The sequence below is a fragment of the Thalassophryne amazonica genome, chromosome 18, assembly GCF_902500255.1.
Source record: "Thalassophryne amazonica chromosome 18, fThaAma1.1, whole genome shotgun sequence".
Taxonomy (NCBI): domain Eukaryota; kingdom Metazoa; phylum Chordata; class Actinopteri; order Batrachoidiformes; family Batrachoididae; genus Thalassophryne; species Thalassophryne amazonica.
The window spans coordinates 52,914,826-52,932,116 of NC_047120.1; the positions used below are offsets into that span (position 1 = coordinate 52,914,826).

At 43.4% G+C, this 17,291-nt stretch overlaps 1 protein-coding gene across 2 annotated transcripts in view; it reads right to left on the reverse strand.

The window, feature by feature from the left end:
* Positions 1-17,291, reverse strand: part of LOC117530211 (transient receptor potential cation channel subfamily M member 4-like) — a 49,056-nt gene that overhangs the window by 30,364 nt on the left and 1,401 nt on the right. For both annotated transcript variants that reach the window (XM_034193133.1, XM_034193132.1), the window contains exons 2-4: positions 2,171-2,232; positions 1,589-1,766; positions 1,326-1,506 (exon numbers count right to left, since the gene is read on the reverse strand). In XM_034193133.1, coding sequence (XP_034049024.1) covers positions 1,326-1,506; positions 1,589-1,766; positions 2,171-2,232 — 421 coding nt within the window. The remainder of the gene's footprint in view (positions 1-1,325; positions 1,507-1,588; positions 1,767-2,170; positions 2,233-17,291) is intronic.

Here is a 17,291-nt window from a genome sequence, read left to right on the forward strand (position 1 = left end):
GAGCCTTCAGCTTTCAGGCTCCTCTCCTGTGGAACCAGCTCCCAATTCAGATCAGGGAGACAGACACCCTCTCTACTTTTAAGATTAGGCTTAAAACTTTCCTTTTTGCTAAAGCTTATAGTTAGGGCTGGATCAGGTGACCCTGAACCATCCCTTAGTTATGCTGCTATAGACGTAGACTGCTGGGGGGTTCCCATGATGCACTGTTTCTTTCTCTTTTTGCTCTGTATGCACCACTCTGCATTTAATCATTAGTGATTGATCTCTGCTCCCCTCCACAGCATGTCTTTTTCCTGGTTCTCTCCCTCAGCCCCAACCAGTCCCAGCAGAAGACTGCCCCTCCCTCAGCCTGGTTCTGCTGGAGGTTTCTTCCTGTTAAAAGGGAGTTTTTCCTTCCCACTGTAGCCAAGTGCTTGCTCACAGGGGGTCGTTTTGACCGTTGGGGTTTTACATAATTATTGTATGGCCTTGCCTTACAATATAAGGCGCCTTGGGGCAACTGTTTGTTGTGATTTGGCGCTATATAAAAAAATTGATTGATTGATTGATTGATTGATTGATTGATTGATTGATTGATGCAACAGAGAAAAAACTGCAAAATGCACTGATTATCCAGTCACAGCCACAGAAGCCTAGAAATACTTCACAGTTGTCTGGGTACCTTGGTGGCTTCCCTCACTTGTAAATGGAGGGACCATATAAAAAGGTCTATAATTCCTAAATGGCAAATATGATACTTTTGCCAAACCTCTTGAATTAAAGTGGAATTCCTACACTGCAAGCACATATTTATTCATTTCAACTCCATTGTGGTGGCAGACAGATGCAAAAACCAGAAACCGTGTATGTCCAAATACCTATGGACCTGACTTCAGCCAAAATACCAGCAAACAATGCATTTTAACCTATAAGAGTAATCCCAATATGAAAGCAAAGTGAACAAATTATTATGAGTAAATGTGAGCAAAACCAACACAGTGTACCCACAAAACATGAAAAACTACTTCAGTGGCATGCAAACTAACAACCTGCATTTGCATAACATTTGCAGTGATAATAATTGCTTTTAGGTATATTTACACTTTATGTCAAGCTCAGTAACTCCTCTATATCACCTTTAAAAAACACACACACACACACACACACACACACACACACACACACACACACACACACACACACACACACACACACACACACACACACACACACACACACACACACACACACACACACACACACACACACAAATCGAGCCAAGTTGGCCACATCCAGCACTCCTTCACAGTTGGGGACAACAGCCTGTTTGCTTGTGCCACACCCACCAGTGCTTTGTGACGCTTTCACCAGCCCCTGCCTCAGGACCTCCCGTACCCAGGTCTTGACCTTCGCCCTGCCTTCTCCGCCTACCACAGACACCACCAGGTTGGGCAAAGGCAGACCCCAGTGTGCAGTCATCAAGGTGTAGACCATGGGTGGGGGTGTGTCCCACGAAAGACGCAGGAACTACCAAAATAATATTAAAAAGTATGAAACATACAAATCAATCTAGTGTTAGACAAACTTCGGATTATTCCGTGGCACCCACATAGCTCTGCCTTTTACTGGATCCTGCGAACTGCAGCTCTCCAAAGGCATCAGTTGGGTATTCAGAGGAGTGCTGGGCAGTGTCCCAGTGGTTGACGATCGCTCTGCTGAAATAGTCGCCCAGAGCGATCGAGTCGTGGGCATCTCTCGCACCGCCACACTGGCACAACCTGGCATTACTGGAAGAAGAAGAAAAATAAAACATCAGACATCAATTGCTGTACCTCCCCCCATCTTTACATGAAAATTCAATAAGGTATGTCTTCTATAATACATTCCAATTCTAAGGTAGAACTCTACTAGTGTATACTAGGTATATCTAAAAAATGAAGAAGAGTAGAATAGAGTAGAGTAGAGCCACTTAGGTGCCTGGTCTTGAAAACCAGGGATGGTAGGTTGAAAAGCTTTTTTATCCAATGGGAACTCTCCCTACCCACCCAAGCGGCTCAAGGAAATTGGACAACATGCATATAAGTGATATTTACACAATAAGGGTAATAAACAACATATACAAGAAATATGTCTCACTACAAGAAAGAAACAAGTCAATAACCGAAATAAAGATCTACAGGTTTCAGTGTACCTGAAAGAATCTTCCACAAAGGTGGTGCACACTCTTTTATTGATGATTTTGGGGATCCAGCTCTGGAAAACACATTCGTCAGAGGTCAATGAACCTGATTTATATATAAGCGGCTTCAGCGCAATTTTATGCGTCTCAGTTAAAAGGTCTCATGTGGCTGCAGAATGCATGAAACCCTGATCAAATGCAAAATATTCACTTTAGTTCAGAGAAATAGCAAAATGATGGCCTGGTGAGAGGCTCTGTGCCGACAAAACACTTGACTGTGACTTCTGGCAGGGTGCTGTAGCTTCAGGTTGAGATTAGACATGTGACGGGAGAGACACAAGATTCACTACACCTCCAGCACCATAATCTTAGAAGGCCCTAAAGAAAGACAAAACTGACATAAAAGGGCCCTGGTTGCTTAAAATTTCAGCTGAAAGAATGTGGCGGCACCACCTTTTTTCGAAAACCATGATACCACTACAAGCGCGGGTGGTGTAACAGCAAAAAACACAATCGGTAATTTGCCTACGGTACAAAACATTAGCATGCTAACTTGTCTAATGCCGATCGTTATTACAGTGTAATAAAATGAGTGAAGGGTAATAAACTCCTTTCAGCATGTTACTTTTTATTTTAATATGAAAGAAACAAAAATAAATGACACTAATGTAATAATTATTACAACAGCAGACAAGAACACACAGCTGAATCAGCCACTATTGCAATAAATGTGAATCATGTCACTAATGACTCTATCCGTGAATGCATGAATGTGATTATAGATCCTTCATCAGATAATCACTTCCTTAATTATTACAATAGATGGCAAAATTGTCGGGAAACAGTCACAAGCGGGCATTGACCAGTGAGCCAGCAGATGCTTTAATCATCTTTATAAGTCATCGGAGCCAAAAGGGCCAGATCTGTGAAATGAACAGGATTTACCATTACTTCCTTTCACTGAAACCAACCACACTCACCACTCCATCGGGTGACAGTAACAAGCATGTTTGATCATCTTTCATCATTTTAGCATGTTTGATATAATTAGCAACAAGACCAATATTGTTATCCATAGATTAATTCCTTCAAAACCACTTTTTTTTGTTGTATTTTGTACACAGGTATACCAACCTACAAAGATGTACGGCAGACATTTCTGTTTGCACATGTCTCAGCATTCAACAATGTTTAATAGTAGCTGTATATTACAAATCTGATGTGCTGTTAGATGGAATACAGACTCAATAAGTATCGAACATACGTATCCAAATCATTTATATAAGAGTTGTTTGGTTGTTTGTTTATTGTAGTCAATAAATGTGTACAGGAATACGGTCTTGCCTAGAGATGGGTATCGAGAACCGGTTCCTTTCGGGTATCGTTAAGAAATGATTCGATCCACCGACATCAATAAGCTTTTTGCTTAACGATTCCGTTATCGGTCCTTTAGAGTGGCCGTTGTTTTTGGGGGTGTTTGTCAGGAAAATGATAATTTCTCTACATTCATTACAGACCTGCAGCAGGTCTGTAATCAACTTTTCTGCAGCGCGGCTTTGCTTTGAACCTTGAACCAATCAAAGCAGTGCTTCGCAGATTGAAGCAGTGCTTCGATCTATTGCTTCGTTTATTCATTTCTTTCCTTTCGCTTTATCTTAATTTTCCCCCGCTAAAACCCTAAAGAGCATGTGAGTACTATTTACCTTTTTTATGTTAAACCGACCTGTTATGGTCTTCTGAAACAGTTGACAGATGTATTTTATAACTTAAAAACGGGAGCGATGCTAACGCATTAGCATGTCTATGGCATTTTCAATGTTAAATGTTAGCATTAAGCAGTTGCAGCTGTCATCACGTTCGGGTGCATTTGTTTTCTGTATAATAAGCGTTTTTTGTCGTAAAAGAGTCAAATGTATTACAAATTGTAATATTTTTTAAATTTATTTTTGTTTATATATTAATAATCTAATGATTAGTTACTCGGGAGGAGCTTGGAGTCGAGCCGCTGGCTCGGGCATCTTTTCCAGATGCCCCCTGGACGCCTCGCTGGAGAGGTGTTCCGGGCACGTCCCATTGGGAGGAGGCCCCGGGAAAGACCCAGGACACGCTGGAGGGACTACATCTCTCGGCTGGCTTGGGAACGCCTTGGGGTTCCCCCGAAGGAGCTGGGGGAGGTGTGTGTGGATCGGAAGGTCTGTGCGGCTTTGCTTGAGCTGCTGCCCCCGCGACCCGACTCCGGATAAAGCGGAAGAAAATGGATGGATGATTAGTTATTATATACAATTTTAGAGAAAGAGACAAAAAGAACCTGAATAGAAACACAACAGAAAATATAAAACCAACTAACAATGAACATACATAAATAAATAAATACATACATACAGAAATAAATGTTTCCTGTGAACATCTAGTGACTCTCACACCTCCATTTCATCCCTGTCTTATTTAAGTTTAATGACAGTTTGTTTCGGTCAAACCATATTTTCAATGCGTTAATTTTTTCAGTGATTTCCTCCAGAACTATCTGCCAAGCTAGAAAACTGCTGCATCCTAGTCAGAGCAGAATACTACTGGAATGAATCTGAATAAGGAAAGTTGGGTTTTTTTTTCCCCTCACTAAATGGATGCTGCACTCACTGCAGTTTATTGTCTGGAATAGTTCCAGATTGCATTTCAGAGCTTCTAGAATTCAAACATTTTCGTGCAGGTGGTATTTGGGGGGGTAATTTTGGGTTTCAGCTTTTTTTTTGTTTTTCACCACTTTCATCCCTGAATATGTGAAATCGTGAGTCACTTTTGTGCGGATTAAAGTTACTAACTGGGCCTCCTGTCTTGTTGCGAGAAAGAAACAAGAATCGTCCTCCGTTCTGTTCACACAGCTCCAAACGCTGCGCGGCTCTCTGACGAGTCAAGTTAGAACGATAGAGTCCAGTCTGAATTAATAACTTCAAAGAGAAACACCATTTTGTTTATTTTTATTTATGTCAAGAGATCAAGGATACAGTGACCAATTTCATGTTTATTTACTTTAAGACTCAATGAAATACATAGAAAACCTGTAAAGCCTACTTTTAGTACAAAATTCACAAGAGGTATTGATAAGGGAATCGATAAGGAATCGATCGATAAGCAGAATCGATAAAATCTTATCAATACCCATCCCTAGTCTTGCCCCATGTGAAGGAGTTCAAGTACCTTGGGGTCTTGTTCACAAGTGAGGGGACGATGAAGCATGAGATTGGCCGGAGAATCGGCGCAGCAGGGGCGGTATTGCATTCGCTCTACCGTACTGTTGTGACGAAAAGGGAGCTGAGCCAAAAGGTGAAGCTCTCGATCTACTGGTCAATCTTCGTTCCTACTCTTACCTATAGTCATGAGGTTTGGGTCATGACCGAAAGAACTAGATTGCGGGTACAAGTGACCGAATTGGGCTTCCTCAGGAGGGTGGCTGGTGTCTAGGGTGAGAAGTTCAGTCATCCATGGGGAGCTCGGCATAGAGTCGCTGCTCCTTTGCGTTGAAAGGAGCCAGATGAGGTGGTTTGGGCATCTGGTAAGGATGCTTCCTGAGCGCCTGCCTAGGGAGGTGTTCCAGGCACATCCATCTGGGAGGAGACCCCGGGGAAGACCCAGGACTAGGTGGAGAGATTATATCTCCACACTGCCCTGGGAATGCCTTGGGATCCCCTAGTCAGAGGTAGTCAATGTGGCATGGGAAAGAGAAGTCTGGGGTCCCCTGCTGGAGCTGTTGCCCCCACAACCCGGTTGAAAAGCGGTTGCTGTTGAAGATAATAATAATAATAATAAGAAGAAGAAGTAGTCTATCTTTTCTTCGTTGTAAATGTTAGAACTATGTACAGTGACCTGAAAGAGACAGGAGCATGTAGTGTACACACTGCATTTGAAAATGAAAAGAATGCATTTTTTTTTGTTCATGGAAATATCAGTTTTTTTTAGTTTTGTTCAAAATAAAACCATTGAATCATTAAGCCCAACAATTGTTCTGTAAATAATACTATATATGCACATTTAAAAAAATGATTTCACTTTCTTTAATATCAATTTTTTATGACGTACTTATGTGTGATAACTAGACTTGCTGCTAATACGTCCCAATTTTAAGTACCCTCCAGTATCTAAAGTACTATAGAGGGGTTTCATGTGAGGTATTGGTCACGTCATTTTGTGTCCCGTGGCCATTCTGGATTACGATGCGGTGGCCGCTGTGATACGCTACGTGCATTTGGCGAACAATTGCAGAAGCTTCAACGTCGGTGTGAAGAAGTCTCATGGCACCGGCACGGGGAGGGGAGAGAGAGAGACAGACAGACAGGAGAGAGAGAGAGGGAGGGGAGAGAGAGAGAGGGGAGAGAGAGAGAGGGGAGAGAGGGGGGGGGGAGGAGAGAATTTTTTTGAATTTTAAAACAGCTTTATTCACAATTGAGTTACATCACTTCCATCGTAATTTTTTTTTTTTTTGACAGGCATCAGAAATGGAGCACCAAGCTCCAATTTTGCACAGACGAGAGAACATCATTTATGCACCATGTGTCTCTGAAGGTGTCCATGATATCAGTTAGAGCATAAAACTGGAAGTCCACTCTGATGCGGGTTGCCAGGAGTCCCTTCAGCATAAACTCAGGGTCCACTGACCCCTGAGCTAAAACACAGTTTTTCCGAGTCTTCCAGATGGCCAACTTGGCAAGTCCACAAAGCAGGTTAATTAACACATGCAACCGCCTGGAATGCAGTGCTGTGTTCAAAAGATCGATCCACGATCCGATATCGATTCACGCTCAAAAAATACGATATCGATCCAAAAATATGTGGATCGATCTTTTCCAGGTGGCTATAGGGACTATTTTCTTTGACGCGGAAGGAGCAAAATAAAAAGTGGGTGCCGGCTAAACGAAACCGAAACTTAAGAAAGCAAGATGGCCGAAGCTGCAGAGCTAAAATCACAGCCTGGAATGAAAGCTGATGTTTGGCAATACTTCGGATTCAAACGTTACGAGGACAAAGACGAACTAGACAGAACAAAAGCAGTGTGCAAACTGTGCCAAATAGAGGTAAAATATAGTGGCAATACCACCAATCTCCGCAACCACTTATCCAGGCACCACGCCGACACAGCTAAACCTGTCGCGAACCAAACAGCACTGGAAAAGGCATTTGGTGTTAAATTTCCCTCGAATTCTAAGCGTGCCTTGAGCATAACCGAGGGTCTCGGAATATTTATTAGTAAAGACCTACGACCCTACAGTGTGGTAGAAAATGCTGGATTCAAACTACTGATCAAGAGACTAGAACCATTCCTGTCTGGTGAGGCACGTGATGGTGTCTTCTTGAAATTGACCTCTGAAGCTGCTCATCTGAACCCATCAACTGATGTAAGTTTGCAGATTATATAGTGTGCACATTTGAATATATTTAGACTAGTTTTTTTAATTGGGCAGCAAAAGACTGAATTCAGGTTAATTTGTGTATTATTTTGTAATATTTTTCTGCATCAGGAAACTACACCAGAGCAAGAAGACACCTCCCATGGTTCAACTGATGTGGCTGTGCCTGCACCAACTCAACCAAAGAGGGAAAAAGACTCATCTGCTCTGATGGCTTTACTGGGGTCAGCCTACACACCACCAGAAACTCCACTACAAAGGAAAACTACTCCCACTGAAAGGGCTGAGGAAGAGGTCGCCACCTACAGGAAAGTACCATTTATTCCTCTTTCTCAAAATCCACTGACATGGTGGCAGGTGCATGCAGGGGATTTTCCTCTTCTGGCAGGCCTAGTAAAGCAGTACCTTTGCATACCCGGGACCAGTGTCCCATCTGAGCGAGTCTTCTCAACCGCTGGAGACATTGTTAGTGCTCAAAGGAGCTGCCTCACTCCACAGCACGCAGACCAGCTCCTTTTTCTCCAGAAAAATTATAGAATTCCTGAAGACTAGGACTCTTATCAGTCAATCATAATTTCTTACATAATTTGCTATTGTTGCTGAGCTACTGTTTTTTTTTTTTTTTTTTTTTTTTGTGGTCATGGTTGGTTAGTTCTGGTTATATTGTTTTACTCCTGCCATGGGTATGTTACTCAACCAAAAGAGGGCCACCAACTTTTATGGTTAGATTTGGAGACAGTCAAGCATCATTTCTTAAATAATTGACCTACTGAGCTACAGTTGCTGCTGAGCTACTGTTTTTTTTATTTATTTAAAATTTCTTTGTGGTCATTGTTGTTCTGGTCATTGTTTTAATCCTGCCATGGGTATGTTATTCAACCAAGAGATGGCCACCAAGTTGACAGTTGGTGGCACCAACTGTCAAGGTTACACTCTGACAGTTTCATTTCTTACACAATTGCTGTGGCTGCTGAACTACTTTTTTTTTCTTTGTGGTCAGAAACCCTGCCATGGGTATGTTATTCAACTAAAAGAGGGCCACCAAATGTCATGGTTTTGATTTAAATTTCAAATAAAACTTGGGTTTTTTTTCATTCCAAAATAATTACTTTAAATTCTTGACTCTTCTCTCTGTGTGTCCCTCTTACACTAAGCAGAGAGTACCAGGGGAGAAGATTGGTGAAAACCTGGCAAAACAAGGCCAGACAGCCTGGCTCTAAGGTGACACAAGAGTGGCTCAATGGCTAAAGAGTACAGCTGACCTGAGATGGAGCAGCCCTGTCTTATACCCCGTGTCACAGGGACTGGGCAGCTCAACCCTCCCCCAACCTTAACCAAACATGAAGCCCCATTATACAATACCCCAACAAATGAAATAAACCCCTCACCAAAGCCAAACGCCCTCAAAGTGGAAAACAAAAACCCATGATTAACCTGATCACATGCCTTCTCCTGATCAAGTGACACAAACCCGCAAACCAAATCCCCAGTATTGCACAGATCAAACAAATCCCTCATCAAAAAAAGATTGTCCATAATATTTCTATTTGGCACACAATAAGACTGGTCTTTATGAACAATAAAATCCAGGACATCCTTCAACCTGTTCACCAGCACCTTAGAAAAAAGTTTATAATCTGCATAGGTAAGTGCAACCGGTCTCCAGTTCTGCAACAGGGTAAGATCTCCTTTCTTAGGCAGGAGGGACAAAATAGCACGGCGACAAGACGTGGGCAAGCACCCAGCCGCAATGCTCTCCCGCAACATCTCCAGAAGATCAGCACCAAGAACGCCCCAGAAGTGTTTATAAAAATCCAACGGAAGTCCGCCGATCCCAGGAGCTTTCCCGGATGCCATCTGCCGCACCGCCATTGTCAGTTCATCCAGCGTGATGGGGGAGTTCAAGACCTCTCGCTCCGAGACCACCAGCTGGGGGAGATCTCTCAGATCACTCGTCACCCGTCCGTCAGGAAGGAGAAGACAGGTCATCACCTTCTGATGAGAGGTCTTCTTCTCCAGGTTGAACAAGAAGGAACTGGGTGCATCCATGTCCCTGATGTTCGCAAAGCAAGCCCTCACCATCGCCCCTTTCACCCTCTCATGCAACAGGGCACCCAGCTCCGCCCTCTTCCCCTGCAGCAGGCTGTGCTGGTCAGGAGCCCCAGCTGCATGTAGGTTAGCCTGAATGTTCATAATGTCCTTCTCCAGTGTTGCCATGGCTACCTTGACCCTAGCTGTGGAATAGGAAGTGTACTGTTGACACAAAACCCGAACCTGAGTTTTGCCAGCCTCCCACCACTGACTCACTGTCCCAAATGTCTCCTTCCGTCCCCTCCAGAAACCCCAAAAACATTCAAATAAACTACAAAACGCCCTGTCGTGCAAAAGTTTGGTGTTGAATTTCCAGTAAGTGTTGAACATCTGAGTGTGTGAATGGAAAATTTCTGTGGTGATGAAATGAAGATCTGAAAAACCAACTGACTGAATGAAACTCTTGCGTAAACTGTTCCGGAATGAGTGTGACATATAAAACCGGTCCAGCCTGGCTGCAGACACCACCCCATCTGAAACCCAAACCCATGTGTACTGTCTGTCCTGTGGGTGTGTGACCCTCCATGTGCTCAATAAATCCACTTCACGTAAAAAAACCAGCCAGTGAGGAAACCGACTGCAAATGTGGCTCCTCACCAACCCGATCCAGTGATATATCCACAGTACAGTTGAAGTCACCCCACAAGCACCAGTCACCAGGATCCTGCTGAACCAAAATGTCCCTCAACCGTTTGAACAACCCCACCCGCTCCGAGCCCTCATTGTGTGCGTAAATATTTGTAAACACCATGGTCAACCCCTCGACCTGAGAGGGAGGAGAGAGAGAGAGAGACAGACAGGAGAGAGAGAGAGACAGACTGGAGAGAGAGAGAGAGAGACAGGAGAGAGAGAGAGAGAGAGACAGACAGACAGACAGGAGAGAGAGGGAGGGAGAAGAGAGAGAGACAGACAGACAGGAGAGAGAGGGAGGGAGAAGAGAGAGAGACAGACAGGAGAGAGAGAGAGGGAGGAGAGAGAGGGAGAGAGGGAGGAGAGAGAGAGACAGACAGGAGAGAGAGGGAGAGAGGGAGGAGAGAGAGGGAGAGAGGGAGGAGGGAGAGAGAGAGAGAGAGAGGGAGACAGACAGACAGGAGAGAGAGAGAAGGAGAGACAGGAGAGGGAGAGAGGGAGGAGAGAGAGACAGACAGACAGGAGAGAAAGAGAGAGAGACAGAAGAGAGAGTGAGGGAGGGGAGAGAGAGACAGACAGGAGAGAGAGTGAGGGAGAGAGAGAGAGAGAGAGAGGAGAGAGAGAGAGAGAGAGTGAGGAGAGAGAGAGAGAGAGTGAGGAGAGAGTGAGAGAGAGAGTGAGGGAGAGAGAGAGGAGAGAGAGAGTGAGGAGAGGAGAGAGTGAGGAGAGAGTGAGAGAGAGCTGAGGGAGAGAAGAGAGAGAGAGAGAGAGAGAGAGTGAGGGAGAGAGAGAGAGACAGGGAGAGAAAGAGAGAGAGAGACAGACAGGAGAGAGAGTGAGGGAGGGGAGAGAGAGAGAGAGAGACAGGGGAGAGAAAGTGAGAGAGGGGAGAGAGAGAGACAGGAGAGAGAGGGAGAGAAAGTGAGAGAGGGGAGAGAGAGAGACAGGAGAGAGAGGGAGAGAAAGTGAGAGAGGGGAGAGAGAGAGACAGGAGAGAGAGGGAGAGAGGGAGGAGAGAGAGGGAGACAGGAGAGAGAGAGAGAGAGAGACAGGGGAGAGAGAGAGAGAGACAGGAGAGAGAGTGAGGGAGGGGAGAGAGAGACAGACAGGAGAGAGAGTGAGGGAGAGAGAGAGAGAGAGTGAGGAGAGAGTGAGAGAGAGTGAGGGAGAGAGAGAGAGACAGGAGAGAAAGACAGACAGGAGAGAGAGTGAGGGAGGGGAGAGAGAGAGAGAGAGACAGGGGAGAGAAAGTGAGAGAGGGGAGAGAGAGAGAGACAGGAGAGAGAGGGAGGAGAGAGAGAGAGAGAGGGAGAGAGAGAGACAGGGGAGAGAGAGAGAGAGAGACAGGGGAGAGAGAGAGACAGGAGAGAGAGAGAGACAGACAGGAGAGAGAGAGCGACAGGAGAGAGAGAGCGACAGGAGAGAGAGTGAGGAGGAGAGAGAGAGAGAGAGAGAGAGACAGATGCACTATGCACTAATGACACCAGATCAAATTACTTGTATGTGAGAACTTACTTGGCAATAAATTTCAAATTTATTAATTTATATAGGGCCAATTCACGATGAAATCATCTCAAGGCGCTTCACACAACATAAAACAACAAAAAAAAAACTGAATTAAAAATTTAAAACACAATAAGACGACAACCATAAAAGAATACAAGAATAAAAACACAAAACTAATGATAAAACAAGGAAAACAAATGAGTCTTTAAACGTGACTTAAAAGTCGCCACAGTATCAGACTGCCGAATGTGTGCCGGGAGATCGTTCCACAGAGCTGGGGCACGGTAGGAGAAAGCTCTGTGACCGGCAGACTTTTTATTCACCCTGGGAACACACAGAAGTCCTGCACCCTGAGAACGCAAGCCCAGAGCCGGTACATAGGGGCTTACCAGGTCAGCCAGATAGGGAGGTGCAAGTCCAGTTTAGTTTTATAAACTAATAACAGTACTTTAAAATCTGATCTTGCAGCAACTAGAAGCCAGTGCAGGGACGCCAAAACGGGCGTAATGTGGTCAAACTTTCTGCTTTGTGTCAAAAGTCTGGCAGCAGCGTTTTGAACCAGCTGAAGACCCCTAATCCTGGACTGCAGTAAGCCAGAAAATAGAGCATTACAATAGTCCAATCTAGAAGAGATGGGGCAGCCCTGTCTTATACCAGCAAAGTCTCAGCATCAGCCATAGACAGGATGGGACGAATCTTCACTATATTTCGCAAATGGAAGAAAGCAGTCCTCGTAATGTCTCTAATGTGGAGATCAAAGGACAACGTAGGATCAAAAATTACTCCAAGGTTCCTCACTTTATCCGTATGATGTATAACACACGAACCTAAGCTAAGTGCTAGCTGATCAAATTGATGCCGATACCACGCTGGACCAAGAACCATAACTTCAGTCTTATCAGAATTTAAAAGTAGGAAGTTACTAGACATCCAACTTCTTACTGATGCAAGGCAATCTTCCAAAGATTTTATGTGAATGAGATTACCAGCAGTTATTGGCATGTACAATTGAGTGTCATCAGCATAGCAATGATAGGGAATCCCAAAGCGCCACAGTATATTCCCAAGGGGTGCTACATAAAGGGGAGAAAGCAGTGGGCCTAAAATGGATCCCTGCGGAACCCCAAACTTCATGTCCCTACGATCAGAGGAGGTGCCATTACACAATACACAGTAAGAACGACTGGACAGGTATGACGTCAACCATGCAAGAGCAGTTCCAGTAATCCCAAAGTGATTCTCCAGCCTACTGAGTAAAATGTGATGATCCACAGTATCAAACGCAGCACTAAGATCCAACAGCACCAAGACTGTAGTGGTATCTGAGTCCATTGCTCGCAAAAGGTCATTAACTTCTTTAGTAAGTGCTGTCTCTGTGGAGTGATATTTTCTAAAAGCAGACTGCAGTGGCTCAAAAAGATTATTCTCAGTGAGGTAGTCCACGAGCTGTCACGAAACCACTTTTTCCCAGGATTTTAGAACAAAATGATAGATCTGATATCGGTCTATAATTTTTCAATACACTAGGGTCGAGATTGGATTTCTTAAGTAATGGTTTAATCACTGCAAATTTGATTCTGATTTGACAATCAAATCAGTCCAGATTTAGACAATTAGGGGTTATATAGTTTTTTTTTTAAAATAAGTATATAATTCCACTCAAAAATGTTGGGAAAAAAAAGCTAAACTGTCAACATGACAGAAAAAGCTCTTACTGGATTAAAGGTACAGTGTGTCATTTTTAAAGAGAGCAAATGTTATGTCCATCAAATAATGTGTTTTTTAACTTTTCAATGTCATTTATTTTCATAACAGACAGAAAAATACAAAAAAGAACTTTGACATTACAACATAAGTGTGTTTTTTTGTCTATTATTCTTGCTTTCAATGCATCTAAAACCAGTCAAAATGACTCGCAACACACGTCGTCTCGGGCGATAATTGCCAACAGCACCGCTATACTAAAAATTTCTGGGGAGAACCCTCTATCATGTGTGCACGAGACCACTGTATGGAGTGTGCGTTCGTAGCATCTTCTTGCAAGATGCTGTGGCGGGAAACATTAGATAACGAACATCACATCGATTAACACGCCTTTTGAAGAATATATTGAACAGAATGTCTTTTCTAAAACCTCAGATACCAGGGAAAACAGCTGTCAAACACAAAGCATCAACCCCTGCAAGTGTAGAACCTTCAAAAAAGAGGTATGAAGAGAAAGGAAGAGAGAGGAAGTTTGTGAGTAGCTGGACACAGGATTATCCGTGGCTGGGGCACAAGGAAGAGGACAACACAATATACTGCCATGTCTGTCGGGATTTTCCTTCAATTGCGGACCAGTAAGTCATTTTTAAATGTTGAAATAAAAGAATTTGATTTGCTTTATCAAAAAACATACTGACAAATGATCATGCATTGAACAGTGATGAATTCAGAAAACACAGGAGAGAAGGAGATGCATACTGGCATTTACCAATTATTTAAATTTTTTCCCCAATTATGAACAATCGCAGGAGAGAAACATTATGAGCTATGTCTTGGTTAACAGATTAAAAGGCCAGAGGCTATGCATGCAATATGTAAAAAAATTTATTTTTTGGAAATTCAATTTTACCACCCACACAGGAGAGAAGCAATTTATGAAAACGTATGATGTCAGTACTTCCATAGTAGCATGCCCCCAGACACCCCTAGGTGACACACGCCATTGGCGTATGTATCGCGTGCCTAACGCTTCACGCGACTCGCGCCTGTGGCGCTCGCTTGTTTGGACAACCAGCTTTTCCTATAGGAGAAGTAAACCGCCAGAGTTACTTGTCCTATGGACAAGTACACTAAAAAGCTTAATGTCAATGGCTGTACATCATTTTTCTACTCGTTCCAAAACCACACTTCCTGAAACTCTTCACAATAAAACTATATTACGTTTCTAGCAATGGAAAGGATTTTACTCTGAAGCCCACCAATGCTGTCGATGCCAGACAGACCTAACGAGCTACCAAACACTACACGTTTATGGTTCTACACTTCTGCTAATTGAGCCTTGGCTGAGATATGCACTCTCGCGTACTTTTCTAGGAAATTGCTCCTGCATTCGCCGGTGTCGTGCCAACGTGCGTATCCCCGTCAGAATTTGTATCCCCTGGCGCGGGAGCGCGCACTCACTCAGTGCAGCGCTTCCAGATTTTCTGCAGCTCTTTAAACGATCTCCCGTTGCTCCTAGACAAAAATAATAGCATGTTGGTTGTTCAATACATGACATTAAAAAATAAGTTTCATAATCTTTGACGACGTTTAATGCATGCGTGTCTTCACGTCGATTACACGCACAGACACAGAAACGTTGTCCAACATAAAAAAAAAATGCTGAAGACGTTTAAAAAAAAAGAAAACGCTGTAAGACGTTTATTTAAAAAAGAAAACGCTGTAACCCGTTTATATATGTAAAAACAAACAAACACGCTGTAAGACGTTTATGATCGCACCACCGTCAAGATAATTCAATGATTTTCACTCTTCAGTTCGTTCAATCAAGATTAAAATATGAACAGTTATAAACTGTACACTCTTGTACTTGTCTGTGACTTTTTGTTTTAAATAAAAGATAAGCAGACAAACGTGATGTCGGTGATGGTTGTTCTGGTTTACAAGAAATAAAATTCAGCTTTTACACTGTAAAAAAAAAAAAAAATTCAGTCGTTTTTACAGAAAAATTCTGGCAGCTGTGGTTGCCGCAGAGGAATTCTGTCAAAATTACAATGAATATGTAAATGGTTTTACACATACATATCTATGTAAATGTTACAGTTCAAACCTGTAATTAAAATATATTAATCTGTAATTTTGGCGGTCTTTTTCGTGTTGAACTGGCATGGCCATGCTGATATTACACTTTTTTTTTTTTTTGGAAAATTTACAAATATATTAAGTCCCTTTGGCTGCTCCCATGATTTTACTCAGGGTCACCACAGCAGATGCAAGGAGGGTCTGCATGTTCATTTGGCACAAGCTGTACACCAGATGCCCTTCCTGCTGCAACATCATGTTGCAGTGAAATGTGGCAGGGGTGGGGTTCGAACCAGGAACCTTTGTTACTGAAACCAAGTGCACTAAACACTTGGCCACCACCCTTGATATCTGTCTGTATCTTATAGATTAATAAGCACCCTAGCTTTGTGGTTAGCGCATGTTGCCTCAGAGCAAGTATCAGAATCACCTTTATTGTCATTGTAATTTGCACTGCAATGAGATTTGAGTGCAACTCCAAAAAGGTGCTTTCCATGGTGCGCGTGATTTTTAGCCAATATAAAAGATAGTGAAATTTAACGGTAATTTTTTCACAGTATATGTACAATTAATATAAACATAAGGTAAAATAAAATAAAATAAAATGTGGACCAAGTAAAATGTAAAACGAGAATTATATACAACTGTGGAATCATATTGCACGGGAAAATTGCACATGGTTTACAGATATTGCACAAGAAACTTGAAAGGTGCAGATTAGAGTGATTTGTTATTGTTCAGTGCAGTGATCGCTCTGGGGAGAAAGCTGTCCCTGAGTCTGTTTGTCCTAGTTTTGATTGACCTATACCGTCGGCCGGAGGGTAGTAGGTCAAACAGGTGGTTGCTGGGGTGGGATGTGTCTTTGCTGATGCTGGCAGCTCTGCTGAGGTAGCGAGAGCTGGCAATGTCTTCCAGGCTGGGCAGAGAGCAACCACTGATCCCCTGGGCTGTTTTGATCACCCTCTGCAGCGCTCTCCTGTCTGCTGCTGTGCATCCCCCATACCATGCTGTGATGCAGTACGCCAGGATGCTCTCGATGGTGGCTCTGCAGAACAACACCAGCAGCTTCTCCTCCAAATTGTTTCTCCTGAGCACCCTCAGGAAGTGGAGTCGCTGCTGGGCTTTCTTCACCACCACTGTGGTGTTGGCAGTCCAGGAGAGGCTGTCAGAGAGCTGCACTCCCAGGAACCTGATGGAGCTGACCCTTTCCACACAGTCCCCTTGGATGTAGAGCAGGGCTGGGTCAGCCCTGTTCTTCCTGAAGTCCAGGATTATTTCTTTTGTTTTTGTGGTGTTCAGCAGCAGGTTGTTAGCTGAACACCACGCTGTCAGTCGCCGTCAGTTGCTTCGATTCCCACCTGTGGCCTTTCTGTGTGGAGTTTGCATGTTCTCCCCATGTTTGTGTGGGTTTCCTCCGGGTGCTTCAATTTCCTCCCACATTTAAAGACATATAAGTTAGGTGAGTTGGAAACTTTATACATGTTCAGGTCTCCTCTGCAAAAGAGATCTTGATGTCAATGGGACTAACCTGGTTAAATTAAAATTACACCCTACCATCAGATATTTCAACTTCATATATACTTTAGCTCATCCACAGTTACTACAGTAAATTTGAGGAAGTTTTGTCTTTATTTAGTAGAGCTGCATAGGGGATACATTTTCTGTCAGCCACCATCTGTCAGCCTGCCAGAATTTGTATCCCCTATCTTTTTTTTTTCAAA